At 52.1% G+C, this 21,515-nt stretch overlaps 1 protein-coding gene across 2 annotated transcripts in view; it reads right to left on the reverse strand.

Moving 5' to 3' along the window:
- MEGF11 (multiple EGF like domains 11) overlaps positions 1-21,515 on the reverse strand; it is a 234,380-nt gene that overhangs the window by 15,661 nt on the left and 197,204 nt on the right. For both annotated transcript variants that reach the window (XM_065870890.1, XM_065870889.1), the window contains exons 10-18: positions 16,997-17,117; positions 15,873-16,036; positions 14,675-14,777; positions 9,227-9,373; positions 8,718-8,852; positions 3,744-3,872; positions 2,437-2,565; positions 1,822-1,950; positions 1,119-1,247 (exon numbers count right to left, since the gene is read on the reverse strand). In XM_065870890.1, the coding sequence (XP_065726962.1) occupies positions 1,119-1,247; positions 1,822-1,950; positions 2,437-2,565; positions 3,744-3,872; positions 8,718-8,852; positions 9,227-9,373; positions 14,675-14,777; positions 15,873-16,036; positions 16,997-17,117 (1,186 nt within the window). The remainder of the gene's footprint in view (positions 1-1,118; positions 1,248-1,821; positions 1,951-2,436; positions 2,566-3,743; positions 3,873-8,717; positions 8,853-9,226; positions 9,374-14,674; positions 14,778-15,872; positions 16,037-16,996; positions 17,118-21,515) is intronic.

The following is a 21,515-nucleotide window of genomic DNA, read 5'->3' on the forward strand; positions in this document are numbered from 1 at the left end:
GTGATCATAGGTGGGAACCAAAATATGGATGTTTACTGAGTGTTTTACTCTGTTCTGAAAATGAGTTACAGATATTAACTCATTTGATCTTCCCAGCAGCCCTATAAAAAGCTGTTTATAAGTCCTATAAGAAATAAAGACTAATTATTTCCCTTTCACAGATGAAGAAACCGAGTCACCAAAAGGTTAGGTAATTTGCCCAAGATCACACAACCAGTAACTGGCAGAGTGGGTTTCTCAGGAGTCAGGAAAAACTGGACTCGGCCCCCTCCCTGTCTACCAACTGTGTGACTCAGAATCCTCAGTTTGCTCATTTGTAACATGGGGACAGCAATCCCACTGTGAGCACTAATGAGAGACTGACAACGAAAGCTGGGAGTGCTGTACCAGTGTGCCCAGGATTGCTGCTCCTAAAACCCCTCTTGATGATATATGTGTGGGCTGTCCCTCATCCCCCGTCGGAATGCAGTGGAAATGTCTTTTGGCCCCTTTTCTGTACTGTGGACGCTTGGGTGCCCATTCCCATCCCTATCTCCTACAGCCAACAGCAAAAACCATTGATCGAGTGCTCACTTGATGTGCCAGGCACTGTGCTGAGTCCTTTACTCACATTATCTTAACTTGGTCTTCACAACAGCACGATGGGGTCTTGTCTGACTATAGACCTGGAGCCAAGGTTGAGCCCCTTTGGGTTCCTTGGCTCTCAGCAGAACCTTGTGTCTTTCCACATGTGGAGTAACAGACCCAGCAAAAGGAAATGACTGGCCCAAGGACACCTAGCAGGTAACGGCAGATCTTCCGACTCGGTCTGCTGACCCTTCCACAGCACGGGCTTGCCGTCATCCTTCCTTGGCTCACCAAACTTGCCAAGGATGAGCAGAGGGAAGTGGTGCCTGAGAGGCCGCCTTCTCCATCTGCCTCTCCAGTGCCTGGAGCCTCCCCCTCCTCAGCACCCCCCCCCCCCATTCCACTCCCACTCTCCTCCCAATGTGAATAAAAGGAAGTCACAGAGTGTCCTTATAAAATTCAGTCAGTCCCATTGGCTACTCCCTAGAGCCTGCCCCATGGGCCCCTTTCTATAGCCCCCTTCCCCGGGGACTCTGCCATCTGTGTATTACCTTGGTCACACCTGATCCCTTTGAATCCAGAGCTGCAATAGCAGGTGCCTGTGACATGGTCACAGGTGGCATTGTTCATGCACTCACATAGCTGCTGACACCCATAGCCAAAGGTTCCTGGGGCACATCCTGTGTAGCATGAAGAGAATCGGAGTCGACCGTGAGGTACGCCCACTCTCCACCCCTCCCATCCCTTATGTGGGCAGCTAAGGGGCAGCTGTGAGGATTAGTTCTGCCTCACAGAGCGAAGCCTCTTTCTCTGTAGCTCCTGATGTGCTTTGGTTTGCTACTTGGGGCTAAACAGAACTCCTATAACCCTGAGTGGGGGAACACCCACCCCTACCTCCTCCTCACCTGGTCTATATTTACACAGCATCTGCCGTGTGTCAGGCCCTGAGCCGGGTGCCACGGGGGCTTCAAAGATCAATCCAACAAGATCTGCCTCCCTCTACTCTCGCTAAGCTCCTCCCCCAGCAAAGGCTCTGCTCTGCCTCCACATGCCCCATCCCCACCCCCACTGAAGGAAGAAACTCTTAAGCCAACGTAGGCCCAACCTTCAGGTTTTGTCCTTGGGAGTTGCTCCAAAAGTCAAGGGAGCAGGCGGTGCAGGGCCCTGATGGGTGGACCTCAAAGGGGGAGGCTTCCCCTGCAGGAGGCTGAGGCCTGGCATTGACACGAGGGTCAGGGGGTCGGGACAGCTTACTCTGCTCACAGTGTCGCCCGGTGAAGCCCGTGCGGCAGGTACACTTGCCGCTGATGTGGTCACAGCTGGCACCATTCTGACACTGGCACACATGCCCGCAGTCCTTCCCATAAAATGCTGCTGGGCAGCCTGCAGAGAAACAGGGCAGGGGCAACTGCTGAGGTGCAGTTGGGACCAAACCTGCCTCCTGCCCCTTCTTTCTCTGAGCATGGGGTGAGGACCAGCGACACCCTGCACGCTCCACGCTCAGAACCCTCACGCTGAAGAGGCAGGGAGTCCTTTGGACAAGGGTACCTTGGAACCAGAGGCCAGGCTGAAGTCTCTGCTGTGCAACCACAGGCTGCTCCTCCCCACGCTGGGCCCCCTGTCCAAGGAGGGTCTGGTCTTGGTGATTGCTGGGGTACCCGATAGCCCTGGCCTTCCAGGACTTCGGGCGCCTCAACCCCCTGAGTCCGGCCAGACTCTTCAACCCCAGGGGTGGGTGGTGGGGGTGGATAGCTCCGAGCCCTGGGGCCTGCCTCCTCCCTCCCTCCCTCCACTGCATGTCCAGACGATGCCCACGGCAGCCAGCAGGCCGCAGCATGGGATTCCAAATGGCTGGGAGGCGGGGCTTACGCTGCGTGCAGAAGAGTCCGGTCCAACCAGGGGTGCAGTGGCAGGCCCCATCCTCGGCGCTACAGCTCGCCCCGTTGTGGCAGCTGCATGTGTGGAAGCAGGCGGGGCCCCAGAACCCTGGTGGGCAAGCTGGGCGTGGGTGGGATGCCAAGGGTGAGGGCCAGTCAGAGAGGGGCAGACGGAGAGGGAGGGAGAGGAAGGGGGAGTGCATGTCAGCCAGGATGCCCCCGGGTGGCATTTCCTGGCTTTCACGGGGCTTAACCACTGTTCCCAGAATTCCTCCACTCACCTCTTGACCCAATCACCCAGGATTCCCATTAAGCCCAGATTCTCTGCCCACCCACCCAGTTCTGAGGGCTTCTGAACCTTCCCTCTTAGGGGAGTGACTGTGATTTGGAGCGTGTGGTAAACTGTAAACACTGCGGTTTACGGTGTGAATACTGTGTGTACTAACTTCCCCATGAGGATGGGGTGGGGGGGGGGGGACTTTCCCAGGGTAGGGACTTATTTCTTCTCAGGGAGCTAATGAGCTCCCGGAGGATAGCAGGGGTGTCTCCTCCATCAGAATGGAAATGCCTTCAGGCCAGTTTTTTTGTTTGTTTTGGCCACTGCCTGGCATGCAGGATCCTAGTTCCCTGACCAGGGATCAAACCCTTGCCCCCTGCAGTGGAAGTGCAGCATCTTAACCACTAGACCACCAGGGAAGTCCTGGGCCAGGGCATCTTAACTGGGACCGTCCTAGGGGTACTGGCTGGGTCTCACCCATCAGCCAAGGACTCCACAGGGCAGAGGCTGAGTCTCTGCCTTTAGATTGGGGGTCCCTGTTACCTCTGTATCAGATTGGGTTCACCTTATAGGAACAGCCCCTACAATGCTCTGCCCAGGCCTATGATGCCCAGGACATCAGTCACATGAGCCACCCAGAGGACACCCTTGTGAGGCAACTGCCCGGGCCTCCCCTCACTTCCCTACTCCCTCTTCCTCCCCATCCAAACTTAGGGGCTACTCCTTGATCAGATGCTAGGAGTATTAATACTCAGCGTTCATAGTATTAATGATATTACCAATAACGCCCATATCTTTAATACTAACAGTTGATAATGCTAGTGATCAGTCCTAGTACTTCACCACGTTAGCTATAGAGACTATATGGGACTCAGGTGGACATTCCTATGTGCAGGAGATTTCAGCCCTGGGAGGTAGAAGCACCAGGGGCAGAGAGGTTCTGGGCAGGGAGTGGGTGTTTCTGGGCCTGACCATGGTCACGGGCATTCCGGGGGGAGCATTCCCAGAGGGCAGCAGCTTACCCTGTGAGCAGTCCTTGCCAATCCATCCAGGGAAGCACTGACAGGAGCCATCGATGGGGCTGCAGGTCCCGTTGTTGGCACAGGAGCAGAGCTGGGCACAGTCCTGCCCAAAGTGCCCTCCAGCACACACTGTGGGCACAGGACAGCCTGGCACCTGCCCTCCCACTTGTACTCCTTAGACCACCACCCACAGCTACACCCCCAGAAGTTCCCAGGCCACAGCCATGGCCACCTGGGGTCACGGATCTGGGTGGGAACTGCCCATCTCAGCACCCCCATCACCCTTCTCCATTTCCACATCAATGAGTTCCCCGTCTTGTGTCCACAGCTGCATTCTTTGGGAGCCTCTAGTAATGATTCCCTCTGACAGGAACGAACTGAGGCCCATAGGGGTAGAATCACTTGACTTAGGTCTCACAGACAGAAGTGGTGAGGTGGGAATCCCACCTCTGCACTCAGTCCAGTGGTCCCTGCACTGCCCCGAAGCCTTCTGCTTTCCATTACCACACTTGTGTCAGCATCACTGATCTCACAACTGCGAGGGCAGGGAATGTTTATAGCTGGAAGGAGAGGGACAAATGCAGGGTGGCAGGTCTGTCTGCAGTTAGATGGCTGGAGGACCGACCCCGAATGTCTATCCCTGTCCCCCTGTTTCCTGTCTCTCCAAATCCAACCTGTTCCTTGAGCCTCAGTTCAGCCTCCTCCCCAGGAGAGCCCTCCTGGGTCCACAAGGTGCTCTCTTCCACTGAGCTCCCATGGTATTTCCACCTTGAGTCCTTTGTAGGATTTTGATCCCGGCCCCTCCTGGAGGAGTCATTCCTTGGCTCCTGGAGGAAGGGCTGGTTTCCTCAACAAAGCGGCAAGCTCCTTGAGGACTAGATATGAGTGTTCACCGAGCACCTCCCTCTCAATTCCCTCTCAATTCATCCTCCACCTGTTTCCTACAGCCTGAGCTCTCTAAAGCACAGCTCTCTTCATGGCACTCCTATGCCCTGTTCAAACATCCTCAGTGGCACCCTAGTGCCCCAGAATAAAACCTAGATCCTAGAGATCAGCACTTAAACATACCTCATCACCCAGACACTGGACCACACACCACTTTCCAAATAACACCCCATGCCTTTCCTCCTCTGTGCTTTCACTCCAGCTGTTCCCTCCCAGAATTTCCCTGATCCTCATGCCCAGCTGTGGAAATCCTACCCTGCCTACAAGACACATCTTAAGAACCACCTCCCCGATGATCCCTCTGTAGTAGACAACTAGTCCTTCAATATCAATTCTCTTCTTCCTTAGAAGTAGTTTTAACTGGGCATATGTCCACCTGCACAGCGAGGTATGACCACGTGACTACATTCTGACCAATGGTAAGTGGAAATGCGTGTCTTGATTTGCCCATTCATCCTTCCTGTTGAAGAATAGTGTGGATTATGGATGAGAATTGTGGGTAAGATAGCTGGAGCTCAAGCAGCTACCTTTCCTCAGAGGTGGAAGCCATGTGCTGAGGACGGCAGAACAACAAGATAGAAGGAGCCTGGGTCCCTGACATCTATGTAAGCTACCCTACCACTCCCTAGTAGCCTACTTCTGGATCTTTGCTTTTCTTTCTTTTTATCTTTTTGTTTTTTTTTGTAAATGTGTGAGGGACACAAAGCTTGTCATCTTCAAGTCAGTTATTTTGGGTTTTTATGTTACTTATAGCTGAACTTAATCCTAACAGATTCACCCCTCTTCTCTGTTCTGGGAGGCTATGTCCCTGTTTGAGCTTCTAGGACCCTCTATTAGTTTCTTCCCTGGTCTTCTGTTACCGTGGCTTGTGAGCCGTTTCAGGCCAGGCCTGGGTTCCACCCGTGTCTGTACACCCACAATGCCTGGAAAAACAACAGGTGCTCAAGGCACGGTGGCTGAATTTGTGGACATAAACTGCTGCCCCTTCTCCCCCCACCCCAGCCCCCAAGTTCTGCTGGGAAAGGCTGAGCTCAGAATTTTCCCCTCTGGACTGCAGGCTTTATGAGGGCAGGGAACTTGGCTCTCTTGTTCTTTGTTGTGTCTGAGTGCCCAGCACAGTGCATGGCGTACAACAAACACTCAGGAACTATTCCCCAAATGGCCAAAACTGGCCCCAGGAGCAGTGACGTTCCAGTGGGTTCTGCTGGAATCAGTGACCCCTGTCCCTTCGAGCCCCTCTCAGTTTGACACGCTCCCCTCAAAGCCCAGTTCCAGCTGGCCCTACACCCTCCAAGATGGCCTCCTTGCATCCCTGTTATGGGGGAGGAAGTCCTTGAACCCCTGAGGCCCTCATTTGGCTGAACCACACTGAGCATCAGGGGAAGGGGTTGATTCTTAAAGAAAAGCAACTTCCCCAGGCCCACGTCTCTTGAAATTTGGGCTGGCACCCCTCCCTCAGGCCACACTGCCTCATATTGTCAGCCCTTCCCCAACTGGATGGTGGGCACCTGGATCTGTGGCCACTCTGTGCCTCACCTGGACACGATTAGCAATTGAGACAAACAATACCAGGCTCTCTAGCCCAAAGCCTTGGGTTTGGGTACTAGTTTTATTTATGTATTCAACAAACACTTCTATGGCACTTTTATGTACCACTGTTCAGAATGCTTCACAAATATTAGTTCAATTAACCTTGTAATACTCTCATTATTACGTATTTTCATTATTACTAACTACAGATGAGGAAACGGACTGAGGGGTTAAGTAACTTGCCGAAGGTCACACAGCCAGGAAGCTCTGCCACTCACTGGCTAAGTACCTCCAAGCAAACCACATCACCCCTCTCAGTCTCTGTTTCCTCATCTTTGAAATGGGACTGATAACCCTCACCCACTGGCCTTGGGCTATAGTTAACGGTTATGGGCACGATGGCCAATTTGGGCCCTGTGCCCTTCCCTAGCAAAAACCTTAGCTCCTTCCAGAGCAGGTCCACTGCCAGGAGGATGACACGCATCTCACCTGTTTGCAGCTCAGCCTCCAGCTTTGGCTTCCTGGAAAGCAGGTCACCCAGCATGCTCTTCCCTGCCTCTGGGAGGTACATGATGTGGGGAACCCATCCCCTAGTCCTGGCCCTCTGTGGGGAGCCGGGTGCCAGAGATGCTCCACTGACACCCATCCTAAAACCAACTCTGAGCTTCTCTAACAAGACAGTCTTGAAGTCTTTCTCACATATGCAAGGCTGACAGATTCACCCACAGAGCTGTTAATGTGATCAGTCTAATACATTAATTGGTTAACTTAGCTGAATCAAGAGTGAGGCAAAGAGAGGGGTGGTGGAGAGAAGGGGGACTGGTGAAAAGAAAACATCTGGTTGTATTTAATCTATGTTTAATGATTCTGCATAAGCAGTGTCTGTAATTTGTAACTCGCTGGAAAGCCAGTCATTAGAAAGCGTCAGTTCAATTTTTTACAAGGTTTGAGACTTAACCAGGGCAGTTGCCATTAATAGCAAACTCTGTTAGATCTACGTGTGGAAAGTACTCATTAGGCCAGCGGGCGATAAATCAGACATTGCAGGATGTGAGAGTTACTCCTCGGGCTGCTTAGGTCCTAATTTAGACCCGGCCTATCTGTATTGACAGCTGGGTCTCCGATTGTTTAATAAGTAAACCTCGACACGTCAGGTTATGATTAAACTGTCCTAGGAGGACTGCAAGCAAATGAAACTGTCACGTATGTTTCCCTGGGGTCCAAACTTCTCATGACCTCAAAGCATCATGGAGTTAACTTTCCACTCATACATATTAATGGCCCACACACTTAGAAAAATAGCCGAGCTCAGTGGTCATTATTCATCAAAAGAATCCAGTCCCCTGGGAGGCAGTGAGCTCTCAAAGGAAGTATTTAAGCAGAGGCCAGATGAGACTCTCACAGATGACCTTGAAGTTGCTTTTAGCTCTAAGTTTACCTTAGACTAAGATCCTTTCACTCCTTACAGGTTAAAGTACAAATTCTGCAACCTTGTCTTCAAAACTTTCCAGGAGTCCCCAGACTACCTTCTCAGTCCCCTTTGCCATCCACAGCCCCTGCATCCTCCTGCCATTCCCTATGGCTGGATAGTCGCATATGCACGCCTCTGTGCTTTGCCCAGATTGGTTCCTCTACCCACAATGCCTTTCTTCCATCTCTGCCTTTTAGGCTAAGGCCCAGCTGAAGTCCTACATGGCACGGAGCCATCCTCCAAATCCACCCTGCCTTGGCCTAACTAAGCCAAGGCAGTAAGCAATGGTGTGCAAGGGAGCCAGCTTCTACCTTCACACTGGCTATTAAATATTCAGGAATTTCACGACCGGTGTTAAACCGGTACCTTAGAATCAGCCATGGTGGGAATATCTACAGCATGGAAATCTGCAAATGATACAGATTAGGGCTTTCCCCACCCCAGAGAGCCAGTTTAGCAGCACACCAATTCAGTAAGCTTTATCTCCCTTTTCAGCTCCCGTTGAGTGGAAGAGTTGGCTGGAGTCTGCAGCTGAGACAGGAAAGCGTGTGGTGAGGGATTAGCGTTGGCCTGAGTGTGAGGGGAGAAGGGCTGGGAAGTTGCCATCTCCAGCGAAGCCAGAACTGTCTCCTCTGAGCTCCCAGAGTGTTCTCTGCCTTTCCCACTTGGCACTCAGCACAAGCCATTTGGGGTCACTTCATATGTGGACCTCATCTACGCTTGTTTCAATTTTTATCCGCTTAGACTGGGCTTTGGAGTCAGAATTTGTTTCTCAGCTCTGCCGCTTCTAGCTGTGAGACCATGGAGAAGTCATTTAACCTCTCTGAGCCTGTTCCTTCAACTGCATGATGGCTTTGTCTCACACCCCGTGGTGTGTCCAGTTCTTATTAAGGTAGGTCTAAGCCCTGAAGAGCCAAGGAGCTGCCTCCACAGAGCATGATGAGAATCCTGAACCTTCCTTCCCTGCTACTTCCCTCCTGGGACTCCTCGTCTCGCTGGTCCACACACCTTCCCCCTGGAAACAGTACCTTGGTTGCAGAGGGTTCCGGAGAATCCGGGGAGGCACTCACAGATGCCGCTGGCGTGATGGCAGGGCCCGCTGCTGTGCACGCAGAGGGGGCACGGCTGGGCGCAGCTGTGGCCATAGAACCCAGGGGCGCAGACTGGGGGTGAAGGGGAGAGGGTGGTCAGCAGCCCAAGGGGCCCCAGCCAGCCTGGCCACTTGTCCAGTCCCACACAGCGATGAAGAGAGGCTTCTCAGAAGCGTGGGGAGAGTCGCGTCTGCCCCACACCTGGGAGGGCCCATCCCTTTCTACAGAGAGGAGTTGTGGTCTGGTCCTGTTTCTACTGGAGAGCCAGGCTAGGCCCTGAACTTGGGGACAGAAAAGTCAGGGCCAGGAGAAAGGGGATTAGAGGGAGGGACTTGATGGGGACTGACTGTGTAAGCCCAGCCTCTCTCAGGCCAGTCCTAGTTCCAGCTGGGAAGGCTGGGGAGGATGAGCTGCCCGAGGTCTGAGGGGTAGGGTCTCAGCCTTACTTCTCTGGCATAAGGGTCCTCGGAAGCCCGGGGCACACTCGCAGCTCCCATCCTCTGGGGAGCAGGAACCGCCGTTCTCGCAGCTGCAGGACACGGAGCAGTTGGGGCCCCAGCGACCGGGCGGACACGTGCTGTCACAGTGGATGCCTGTGGGCCAGAGGCAGACTCAGGTCAGTGGTAAGGGGCGAGGGTGAAAGGAAGAATGGGGGGGGGGTACTATGCAGTAAGAAGAGGAGGCAAACACAGTACATCTGGGAATATGGAGGAGAAAAACAGAGAAGCTTGGCTGGTCAGGGAGGGCTTCCAGGAAGAGGCAATGCCTGAACTGAGTCCTAAAGACCAAGGAGGAATTGACCAGATAAAGGAAACCCTATGTGCAAAGAGCAGGAGGCAGGAGAGAGAATCACGCCTTGAAAGATAAAACAGCATAGTGTGGTTGAACCATAAAGTACAAGATGGGATACGGCAAGAGATGAGATTGTGGGAATCAGAAGGGATCAGATCATGAAGGGCTTCCTTTGTCTTTGACATCTTAGCTGGAATCCAAGGTTAGTGCAGCAAGTGAGTGCCATTATAGGCGCTACATGAGCTGGGGGTGAGTTACCTGCCCACCCACGTTAGCCCAGGAGCCACCGATCCTTGCTGGGCCCTAGCCAACCAGCCCCTGGGCAGTGGCTTAGAGAGTGGGTGGGGTCTTTTCAGATTCTTTTGACCACAGTCCTCAGTGCAATATGTATTTTATATCAAATGTGCACACACATGTATAACAGAAACCAACATTTTGCAAATGACATTTACTGTCACTGTGATGCAATCTGATGTTTTCTCTGCACTATGATGTATTCTATGTCCTTAAGGAAAAAAAAAGCTAGTTGTGACCCAAAAAATTGATTTAATGACCTTCAGTTTGACATACAGTGGCCTATGCGGGAAGGGATGGAATCTGTCAAAAAGAAAGAGGAGCAAGGTCTACATGGTCTTTTTGAGCTGAGAGAAAGGAAATATGTGTTGGGGTGATTACAGCCTGAAGGCTGAGAAGAATTTTTAAAGGCCTGAGGCTGGATGCCCAGCTCTGGCGTGGGGTTTCCTCCCAGGCAGAAAGGCTTCTAGTCCACCATGCGTAAGGTGAATGGACCGTGGGGACCCAGGAGACCAATTTGGCTTTGGAAGGTGAATATCAGAGGCTCAGAGAGGAGCAGAATTAGTTTAAAAAGCACGTCTGCCTTGTTATAAGGAAAGGGATCGTGAGAAAGAAAAAGAAAGAGGGAGGAAGACATTCAGGCTTAGTGAACAGAGCCGGTCCTAGCAGCAGCAGGAGAGCGGTGGGACCAGTTTAGAGGCAGGCTGGAATTATACAAGCTTACCTGGGTGGGTGGGGAAAGGCCAGGGGGCAGAACAGGGGAGAGAGTGGAGAGGGAGGGGATGCAACAGGCTTCACTCTCCTCCAGCACCTCAGTCTAGCCCGTGCTTCCTCCCTGGGCCTCCCTCCCTGTGACAGCTCAATTCTGCAGCAGGGTGGAGGCTTCAGATGCCACTCTGCAGGAAATAGGCCTCTGAATGGAGGGAATGGGGTGCGGGGAGCTTCTTCCTGGGAATACAGTCTTTCCCCAGTGAGAATCTGGTGGTCACATTTCCTCCTCAATGGAGGTCTCTCCCAGTGGAGTTTCAGGTGCACAAGAGGTGAAGCCCGGACAAGCAACACGGATGGACCGAAGGGGAGCCTGGGGCGAGGGAAACCACAAAGCTGTTTAAAACCAAAAGCCGTGATCTGCCCCAAGGAATTCTCTGGCCTGTGGTTGTTGAAAACAACCTGTTCAGACTGCAGGCCGAGGGACCCTGCTGCTCTTGGGAGGTGCGCTGGAGTATGGAGGAGCTCCACTGTCTGACGGGGGCCTCCAATCCCTCCTGTGCAGCAAGCACGCTTGGCTAGGCTGCCCAAGCCTCCTTCCCATAGTTGTAGGCTTTTCCCTAAAACTGTATGCAGATATTACTGTGATTAATAAAACACAATGCATGCAAAACACCCCAGAATTCATGGCAGCTTGTTGCTATCATGTTTTCCCCCAAATCAGTGGATGTTAAAAGTACAGCTACTCTCGTGTGTGGGATCCTCCAAATGTTTTCATGTCAAAAAGGTGTCCTCGCGCTTCCCTGGTGGCGCAGTGGTTGAGAGTCCGCCTGCCGACGCACGGGACATGGGTTCGTGCCCCAGTCCGGGAAGATCCCACATGCCGCAGAGCGGCTGGGCCCGTGAGCCGCTGAGCCTGCGCGTCTGGAGCCTGTGCTCCGCAACGGGAGAGGCCACGACAGTGAGAGGCCTGCGTACTGCAAAAAAACAAAACAAAACAAAACAGGTGTCCTCTTTTTTGGAGATTAAGAACCACAGGTGTAAGGTGATTATGCTCAGATTGCAGATGGCTGCAAGGGCCCACTGGGTTCTAGGATCTGCCAATTATTCTAGTCTAGGCCTGGTTCTGTGGGTGTGGGGCTCCTGTTTGAGGCTGTTATATGTCCTAAAAGCTCCTTGGCATCTAAGTGGAGAGAAGGGTCCAGGGTTTCCCCTTGTGTGGAAAAGCCAGTTGCACCAGTGCAGTCAAAGGGCTTGACCTTGGCCTAAAGGGAGGTCAAACTACAGCTTCTGAAGAGGAGTGGCATCATCAGTTAGTTGCCTTCTCTAGGCCCTGTTTTCCCTATTGTTGAATGGGGATAATAATCCCCCTTAGGGGTCCTTCCCATTCTTACCCTTAGGGAATCTCTTTGCTTTATCTTTCAGGGCCCCCTACACATCCACACTGGTGGGTAAAGCTAGGCTAAGAATCTATATATTGTGACCTCTAGTTCATGTCACAAGGCTAGCAGCAATTCAGCAGCCCACATCCTTCAGGGACTGTTTTGGGTTTTGGGGTCTTCCCTCTCCAGGAAGTCTTCCTGAATGTCTGCCTAGGGATTCAAGCATCTATTTGATAGTGGCATACAACTTTGTCCCTATCATTTGAATATTTCATATATATGTGTCCTGTGAAGACAGGGACTATGGCTTCTTGACACTTCTCTCTTTATCCAGGTGCTCCTAATGGGCAGGGAAATGATCCTGGTCATTTTTGCATCTCTAGTACCCAGGACAGTGTGTGGCACACAGTAGGTGCCCAGGGGCTATTGCTGTTGAATTTTGCCATTTACTGCTGGGCCTAGCACAGTGCCGGGCACATGGTAGCTGCCAAATAAAGACTCGGTGATGGCTCGAGTCAATAAATGCTAGCTGAATGAATCAATGGTTCCCCTTTACAATGCAATCCAGTGTCTCCCATCCTGTTGGCACTAATGTCCTGAGACCTTGGGCAGCTCCCTTTCCTCATCTGTAGCATAGGAGGTTGGAGCGGAACATCGTCAAGGTCTCCTTCACTTCAAGGGGAAAGGCCATACATGGTTATAGGCCAGCTTCTTTCAATTTATTTCAATAAACACTGAGTAAGCACCTACTATGTGCAGGGCAAGGTGAATTAGATATCATGCCAGTCAAGAAGTGTGTGGCTAAGGGGGGCAAGGGGAGAAGACATGTACGTGCTTAGAGCAAAGAGAAACAAGTGTTCAGCCTAGGCACAAGCAACATGCCAGGGGCTCAGTAGTCAGCAGTGGGTGGGGAGGGCTTGCCGAGCAGGGGGCTGGGGCCTTTACCCTGCGCCCTCACTGTCTTTCCTTGGTTTCCTTCTGCTTGACAAATCTCAGGACATCAATTGCTCCTTTGAAACGACTTCAGGACCACGCTTGGGGAAATTAGTTTTAGAACAGCAGAGACCTTGCTGAAAGGTTGTCCATCAAAGACATAATTTTTAAGCACCAGATGTCATTGAAATCTTATCGGTTCACTCGAAATTAAGGCAATGAAAAATTAAAATGGATTTCCATTTGGCTCCAGCTAAGAGTCTAGGGTGCCAGTAACCAGTGTGGAGCCTAGCTCTGTACTAAGCGGCAGGGCAAGGGAGTCAGGTCGGAGATGCTACAGAGGAAGCAATGTCCCCAGCCCTCAGCTGCTCAGAAACTTTCTGGTTGCGGAGAACAGAGGTTGCCCAGCAGCCTGGTGTGAATTATTCATGTGAGGACCTACACTGTCAGCAATGCCTGTATTTCTTTCTCCTTGCTGTCCACCACTTTGGGAATGGCCAGTGGGTTCATTCACATAACATTAACACTGTATTTGTGGCTTACACTTACTGAGCACCTATTACGTGCCAGGCACTGTTAGTGCTTACAGGTATTAACTCATCTAAACTTCAAAATGATCTTGTAGTTATAAGGATTATAATTATCTGCATTTTATGGATGGAGGATTCAGGCCCTGAGAGGATAAAGGACTTGCCCAAGGAGGTCTGGTGCCAGCTCTGTGTTCTTAACCATTTCTCAGTGTGTGGCAGGCAGTGGATACAGTGGTGAACAAGGCAGATGTGGTCCCTGCCTCTGATGGTCAAGGTGGGAGGCAGATAATAAACAAATCGTTACTCAAATCAGAGTTCAGTGACAATTGAAGTAAGTACAGCAAAATGCTGTGAGAATTAATTAAAGGGGCTCTTTCATAGTCTTGGCCAGGTTGGGGAGGTGGTAGTATCAGGGGGAGAGAGCCTTCCCAGAGGAAGTCATCTTTACGTCGAAATATGATGGATGAGAAGGTGTTATTAGGTGAAGAGAAGGGGGAAAGAGTGATCTAGGCAGAGGGAATGCACATTTGAGGCCTGGAGTCAGGGAGGGTGGTTGGCCCAGGTGGTGGAGTGAAGTGAGTGATGGGAGGGCGCAAAAGAGAGGTGGAGAAGTTGGGCAGGGCCTTACAGGGCCATGTGGACCCCAGGTCACTGTAAGGATTTTGGACCAGTGTCTTGGGAAGCCATGGAGGCATCCTGAGCAGGAACTGATGTGAACGGATCTGGCCACCACGTGCAGAGTGGATGCAGCTGTGCAAGAGGGGAGGCCCACGGAAAAACGGGAGGCCGAGGCAGTGCCTGCTGAGAGATGGTGCTCAGTGGACGAGGGTGGTGGCAGTGGCTGGTGAGAAATGGATGGATGTGCCATCTACTTAGGAGGTGAGCTGCCAGGACACATGTAGGGGCCAGGAGTCTGAGCCTGGGCTAAGGAGAAAGTTCCCTGTCCGCCTCTCCACCATATCCTCTGCAAACACAGGTTGAGCACCCACACCTCTGTCTGCATTTTTTTAAAACTGGTCTGTCCCTAGCCCTTAGAACAGAGCCTGCACATACTAGGTGTTCAATTAATATTTGTTTACTCAAAGGGAATGAAATGGAGAACTGAAGCCCAAAGGATATAAAGAAAAGGTGCATATGTAGGAAGCAAGAAGAAGAAAAGGTGAAGGAAGAAACGAAGGAACAGTCAAGAGAAGCAGGAGAATACCAAGAGCTCAGTTTCACAGGGCCAGGATGGTGGCATGGCAGAGGGGGTTACCTGTCCATCCGGCTAGGCAGCAGCAGTGGCCTGTGACGGGATCGCAGCCATCGGCGTGGCTGCAGTCACAACGCTCACTGCAGTTCAGCCCAAATGTGCCATCCTGTGGAGAGAAGGGGGAGAGAGAAATGACGAGACCTAGACCCTCAGAGGTTCTCACACTTCTTTTGGATGTTGATGACAAAACTGAGCCACTGCCCAACAAGGATGAAGAGAAACTGGGGCTGGAGCACTGTGGAGGCACTTTTTATAACTGGGGATCCAGTGAAGCTACTCCAAGTAATTCTTTGGCTGCATTACGAGGAGTATGCAGTTTGGAAGGAGGGAGGTGTTGCTCCTGCCCCACCTCTCGATGGTCAAGCTCAGAGAGCTGTAATGATCATTAATTAAAATTGTAAATGAAAATGCACCTTGCAAATTTTGAAACATTGATCACATGTGAGGAATGACTATGATTTTTTCTTTGTGGGTAAGAAGGTGGCGGTCAACATTTGTTGTGTGCTCATCAGGTATCAAGAGTCTCATATAATTCATTTCTCTTAATCTTCACAACGACTCTGTGAGATGGTTCCATTATATTCAAAATTTAAAGATGAGGTGAAGTAACATGCTCCAGGTAACACGGCTAGGATGAGGCAAAGGCAGGACTGGAACCCAGGATTGTAGGATTCATTCAACAATATCCTATCAGTTGGTTTAACTTAACTTGTATCTTAGACTAAGATCCAGGGATTAAGTCTAGGTGGGTTATTACTGGATAATGCTTGGTTTAGTCCTCCCAATCTTGATCATAAAAGTATAGACTGTTGGAACCAGAAAGAAGCTTAGACGTTATTATCAAGGAATGGCAACTCTGATGGATTAGTAAGAGCTGTCCTGTAGCACTGTGTCAAGAAGGATTCTGAAGCTGCATCTGGGCTCAGGTAAATGTGCCAGAGTCAATAATGTTTCCCAAGAGCACCCAGGGGAAAGTGAGGCCACATCACCGTATCTGCTAAGTATCTGTCATTTTATAGATGAGAGGGCTGAGGCCAGAAGTAGGACAGAGAGGTTAGAGCTAGGGCTGAGACCTGAATCCAAGTGTCCCACCACCTGGTCCAGTGCTCTTCTCTGTGCACCTCTGTGGACAAAAAAAACTACAGGGAAAGGGCATGGGGGGCTGATGGGCCCACCCTGTCCTTCCCCGCCCCACACTCACCGGGCAGGGCAGTTCGCAGTTGTCCCCCAGCCAGCCAGGGGTGCAGAAGCAGGAACCATCGGTGGGGCTGCAGGCCGCCCCATTGGCACAGGTGCAGCTCTCGTTGCAGTTCAGGCCCCACGTCCCACTGGGACACGGCAGGGTGCAGTCGAGGCCCTGCCACCCTGAGGGGAGGGAACGAGGCTGTCACCTCTCCATCTAGGCCCAGCATGGCTTTCTGCCCACTCCCCCCAGCTCTGTACAAGGCATCATACCCAAACCACCCCTTCTCTGATTGCTAGGTTAGAACACACATTCCACATTCGGAGTCCACTCAGAAACACAGCAAGGCTGTTGAGAGAGCGGGGGCTAGAACCTGGGTCTCCTGCCTCCCGGTTCTCACTGTTTCTGCCATAGGTGGGTGATCCCACCTGGGACAGGGAACCAGTGGAGGCGGAGAGGGCTATCTGTGCCGAGGGTATACTCAGGAAACTTATCTCAGGGCCCTGTGTTTTGGTGATAGGCTGATTTCCCATTCTGAGGCTGGTTACTGGCTTGTCTGCCCTCAGATCCATTTCTCCCCTTCTCCTGCTCTGTTCTGTATCCCAGGGGGCTGACTCCTGCAGCTGCTCCCAGATGGGCTTGCCAGTGGGAGACCTGGCCGGTGATGGGAGGGCGGGAGCAGGAGAGATGCCAGGTATCTCCTCTTCCTTCTCTGCTATGAGCAGGGCCTCTGGTGGTGGCTGTGTCTCAGTGCTCCAGCACCATCTTGCAGCCCCTCTGCCCACATCCCAGCTCCCACCAGATGGCCCTCACTCCCAGGCTCTGGGAACTCCACTTCCTCCCTTTGTCCCTTTCACCCTGGAAGTGGTAGCAACTGTGGGAGAAGCTACTACTTTCTGGGTTGCTCATGTTCCCTTGTAAGTCCTTTCAGCTCTTCTAACACTGTGGCAACAAATCCCCTTTATTACATTCCTGCTGTTGAAGTCCCTGGCGTGGGTCTCCTTGGCTGGAACCTGACATATAGGCTCCCCGACCCTGCATGTGGGTGGGTGGGGCAGGGGCAGCCCAGACCCCTCAGCTGGCAGCCCACCTGGGCACTGTGCACATCTGAGGGGATGGGATTGGGAAAGAAGGCACATTACCCTCCTTGCAGGTGCAGGAGCCATCTACTGGGGAGCAGGTGCCACCGCTGTTACAGCTACAGACGGATGAGCAGTTGGGGCCGTAGGTCCCTGCTGCACAGGGAACTGCACAGACCTCCCCCTAGAAAAGGAGGAGGGGAATTTTGGGTCAGAGGTTGCCCCATGCTGGGTGGTTGTGGCAGGTAGAATAATGCCCCCCCCCGCCCCCCCCCCACCATGTTCTAATCACTGGAACCTGTGAATATGTTACCTTACGTGGCAAAAAGGACTTTGCAGGCGTGACTAAGGACCTTAAGGCAGAGGAAGTGTCTTGGATTAGCCAGGTGGGCCCAAATCACAAGTGTCCTTATGAATAGAAGATGACCAAAGAGGTAGCCTCGAGAAGTCCTCCATCTGCCTGCACTGACTTTGAAGATGGAGGAAGGGGGCCACAAGCCAAATAATGCAGTGGCCTCTAGAAGCCAGAGGCCTCATTTTACAGCCAGCAAGAAAACGGGGACCTCAGTCCCACAACCCTAGGAACTGAATTCTGCCAACAATCCAAATGAGCAGAAAACAGATTCACCCCTAGAACCTCCAGAAAGGAACACAGCCTGCTGACACCTTGACTTTAGTCCTGTGAGACCCATACCAGACTTCTGACCCACAGAAATGTAAGACAGTACATTTGTTTTGTTTGAAGCCACTTATGTGCTAATTTGTTACAGCAGTGATAGGAAAGCAATACAGTGATCCTCACTATTTGGGGGAGGGGTCAGGCCTCCAGACCACAGCTCTAGGATGGGCAAAGCCCTCAGGAAACTTGACCCCTGAATCTGTATTAGGTCACAGCAGCATGGAATTTAACCCTCTGCCTCTCAACCAATCTTATTTCTCACCAGCAACCCCCTGACGCAGACAATAATATCCTATCCCTGTTTACCCGAACCTCAGAGAAGTTAAATGTAAATTATAATAGCTAATGCCCATTAAGTCCTTTCTCAATATCCAGTACCATGCATACATCATCTCATTTAATCCTTATAAACCTTCAGCAGATAGGAACTAATGCCTCAGCATTATTCCCACTTAACAGATAGAACAATTGTCAGAGAAGTTATGGAATTCAGCCCAGGTCATGGAGCTAAACATGGTTGATCTCTATTTGAACCAAGGCTGTCTGCTTAACCATTCTGTCACCAGGTGTCATACACCAGCTTTCCTGGAAAGCATTCTCTGAGATGGAGACTAGCGAGCTTTTAAATTTTTAATTAATTTTTGCTGTGTTGGGTCTTCGTTTCTGTGCGAGGGCTTTCTCTAGTTGTGGCAAGCGGGGGCCACTCTTCATCGCGGTGCGCGGGCCTCTCACTATCACGGCCTCTCTTGTTGCGGAGCACAGGCTCCAGACGCGCAGGCTCAGTAGTGGTGGCTCACGGGCCCAGTTGCTCCGCGGCATGTGGGATATCCCCAGACCAGGGCTCGAACCCGTGTCCCCTGCATTAGCAGGAAGATTCTCAACCACTGCACCACCAGGGAAGCCCTTAAACTAGTGAGCTTTTGAGAATAACCACTACGAGGGGTAAGGGAAGCAGGACGGGCAGAGGGAGAAACTGAACTGAGATGCAGTTGCGACAACGTCCTCAGCTGATCTGCCAGGAAGCTCTGCAGTGGGTTGGTCCTTAGAATTGTCCTGCCAGAGGACAGGGAGGGAGGGCTTCCATACCCCGGACCAATCCACTGCCCTGGGGAAGGGGTCATGACTTCAGGGGAATCCATGCTCTTTGACTGAAGGCAATTTCTGCAGAGGGACTCAGCTGGGAGCCACTAAGTTTCCTGCAGCTAGAAGGAAGGGGTGCCTCCATCCATCCTGAACCGTGAATCTGGGTGACACCCTACAGGATCCACTATACCAGGCCTCCTTGGGTGGGCTATCAGCTCCAGTAAGGAGTTCAGAGTGAGGACAAGTCACAGAGCCACCAGGAATGGGAACTTGAGAGGCCTTCAGGGGTGGGAGCATTTAATCAGAGAAAGTGGGGTAAAGGCTATCCAGGTGGGAAGAGTGTGGACAAAAGTACAGAGGAATATGAGAGTTGGGAATGTTCTAGGGGTAGCAGGAGGGGGTGTTTGTGTAGGAAGGGGCAAGGGAGATATTTAAAAGAGGTGTTGGTAGCCTTGAATGCCAGGGAAGTAAGTTGGGGCTCTCTTCTCAGAGTACCCAGGATGTGCCTTCCCCACCCAGGAACCCACGCTGGGACTGTCTATATGGTCACTGGATGTTGAATTCCCACTGTCTCCTGCTAGGGACCATCTCCAGCCAGCTTCTCATGTCTTGCTCTGAGGTTTACTACAGGAATGCTGACGCATGGGGCAGGATACCTGGGCCTGGGCCCCACTAGCTGTGTGACACTGGACAGATTACTGCCCCTCTCTGAGCCTCACTTCCAGCATCTGTGAAATGAAAGCCTTGAAGCAGGGGAGCCCGGGCAACTGGCCTCACCCCCATTTAGGTCACAGAGAGACCTTATTATGGCCCTTGGTGAAGAGGCTCTTCTCTAGCCCTTGTCTCCTGTCCCACCTGCACAGGCTGGGTCAGGGAGGAGGGTCTGGGAACTGCAGAGTCCTGTACCAGAAGGTTCCATGGTTCCCACTCTTTCCCCTGCCAGTTCTTGGCAGACCCTGACCAGCTGGAATCTGTTAGCGCTCCCATTACCCAGAAAATTCTAACTTCTCCAGGACTATAAATAGCCCAAAAGAATATGTTTAAGCTCTGAGGGCCTTGGCCGGGGTGCAAATTGCATGCTCAGTTTATGATTTTCTCTGTGTGAGTTTACTTTAAGAGGAAGGGTTTTCTCTCCTGGCATCCTCATTAGTGTCTCCAACCCCGGTCCTCCTAGGAGGCCTCAAGGGGCCTGTGAGTCCAACTGTGGGTCTGCTGGTGGGGCTCAGAGAGGACTGACCACCCTGCCCTGCTCTAGGGGGCAAGATGCAGAGCACCCACCTCGAGATATCTGCTCTCCAGAAGGCTGCACCAGGGCCCATTTTCTCCCAGTGTAGCCTGTGCACGGATATGGACAGTCAGCTTGGCCTTACAACAGCCCTGGGAAGCCCCCAGGCGACAGGACTTTAGCTTCCCAGAGAAAGAAGTAGAGACAGAGAGGGGCAGGGACTTATCCAGGGCCCCATGGTGTATCAGTGAGGGCGAAGGAGAAAGGACCAGATCTTTCCAGAAAGGTGGCAGAGCCCAGTGGTTAGAGAATGGAGTCTAGTGCCATCCTGCCTCCACTACTTATTCACCGTATGACCTTGCACAATTTACTAAACCCCTTGGGGACTCAGTTCCTCCATCTGTAATATGGGAACAATAATGCCCCTACTACATAGGACTGTTCAGAGGATTAAATTAGTTATAGATGAAGCAGAGAGAACAGTTCCTGGCAGGTACAAAGCACTATAAGAGCTATTATTACTACAAAGAAATAGTATCTCTTACGAAAAGAATACACAAGACCCTCAAAGGTTTCAGCAGAAGGCATCTCTGGAGGAGGGATCCATCTCTCACTTGATGAACAAAGGCCGGGCCCTGTGCAGGAGAGGAGGGCTGGCGTTCACATGGGGCACGTGACCTCACGTCCCCAGGTTCACCCTCCTGCCACCTCCTCCAGGCTGTCTCCCTGGTTCCCCTCGTCACAGCTGAACAGGCCAGACTTTTCCCATGGTTTTGGGGGATGGAAGATGACCACTCACTGAGGGGCTACCATGTGCCAAGAGCTGTGTGTTCCAAACACTTTCCATTTGTTAGCTCCTGATGGCAAAAAATCCAGATGGGGAAGTGGGCAGCTTCTACAGGATACAGTTCTGCCCTGAAGGCCCAGTACATCTCCCCCTCGTCCAGCTCGCTGTCCTGACCCGACCAGGTTCAAACCCCTCAGTAAGCACAAGTACTAACAGTGAAACTTTCTGTCAAATTCCCTACCTTCTGGCCTCTGATCTGCGGGTCTGTGTGTGTCGCTGATTGGCTGTCTCTGGTGATGGACATGCACAGCAAGACAATAATCAGCCTAACTTCTCAGGTTTAGACTTACAGCTCCGCCCACCTCAAGGTGTCCCCTGGCCAAGGTCTGGCGATTCCCAGGGTGCCCGTGTGCCAAGCCCCCCATGTGGCCATTCTCTCACCCACACATCTCCCCAGTTTGGTGCACCACGAACGGGCCTTAATCACGATGGCCTGTGTAGCATCTGAGCCTACAGGGGTATTTATGTCTACACTTGCTTAGGCAGTCAGTGTACACATCTGTGAGTCTCTGTGTCTCTGTGTGTGTGTGTGTGTCTCTGGGGGCACCTGTTTATCCATCTGTGTGGATTTGGGTATAAATCTGTGACTCCTTCCTCGTCCTTGTCCTTCCCTCCTGCTGTGTTTCCTCCCCAGACTACCTGTCCTGCCCTGGTGGGAACTGGGCGCACCAACAGCCACCACCATCCTAGCACCGTGGGGCTCCGGGTTAGCTCACATGCCTGCCTCCGCCCTGCGCTGTCAGCTGAG

Source organism: Phocoena phocoena, chromosome 2, assembly GCF_963924675.1.
Source record: "Phocoena phocoena chromosome 2, mPhoPho1.1, whole genome shotgun sequence".
Taxonomy (NCBI): domain Eukaryota; kingdom Metazoa; phylum Chordata; class Mammalia; order Artiodactyla; family Phocoenidae; genus Phocoena; species Phocoena phocoena.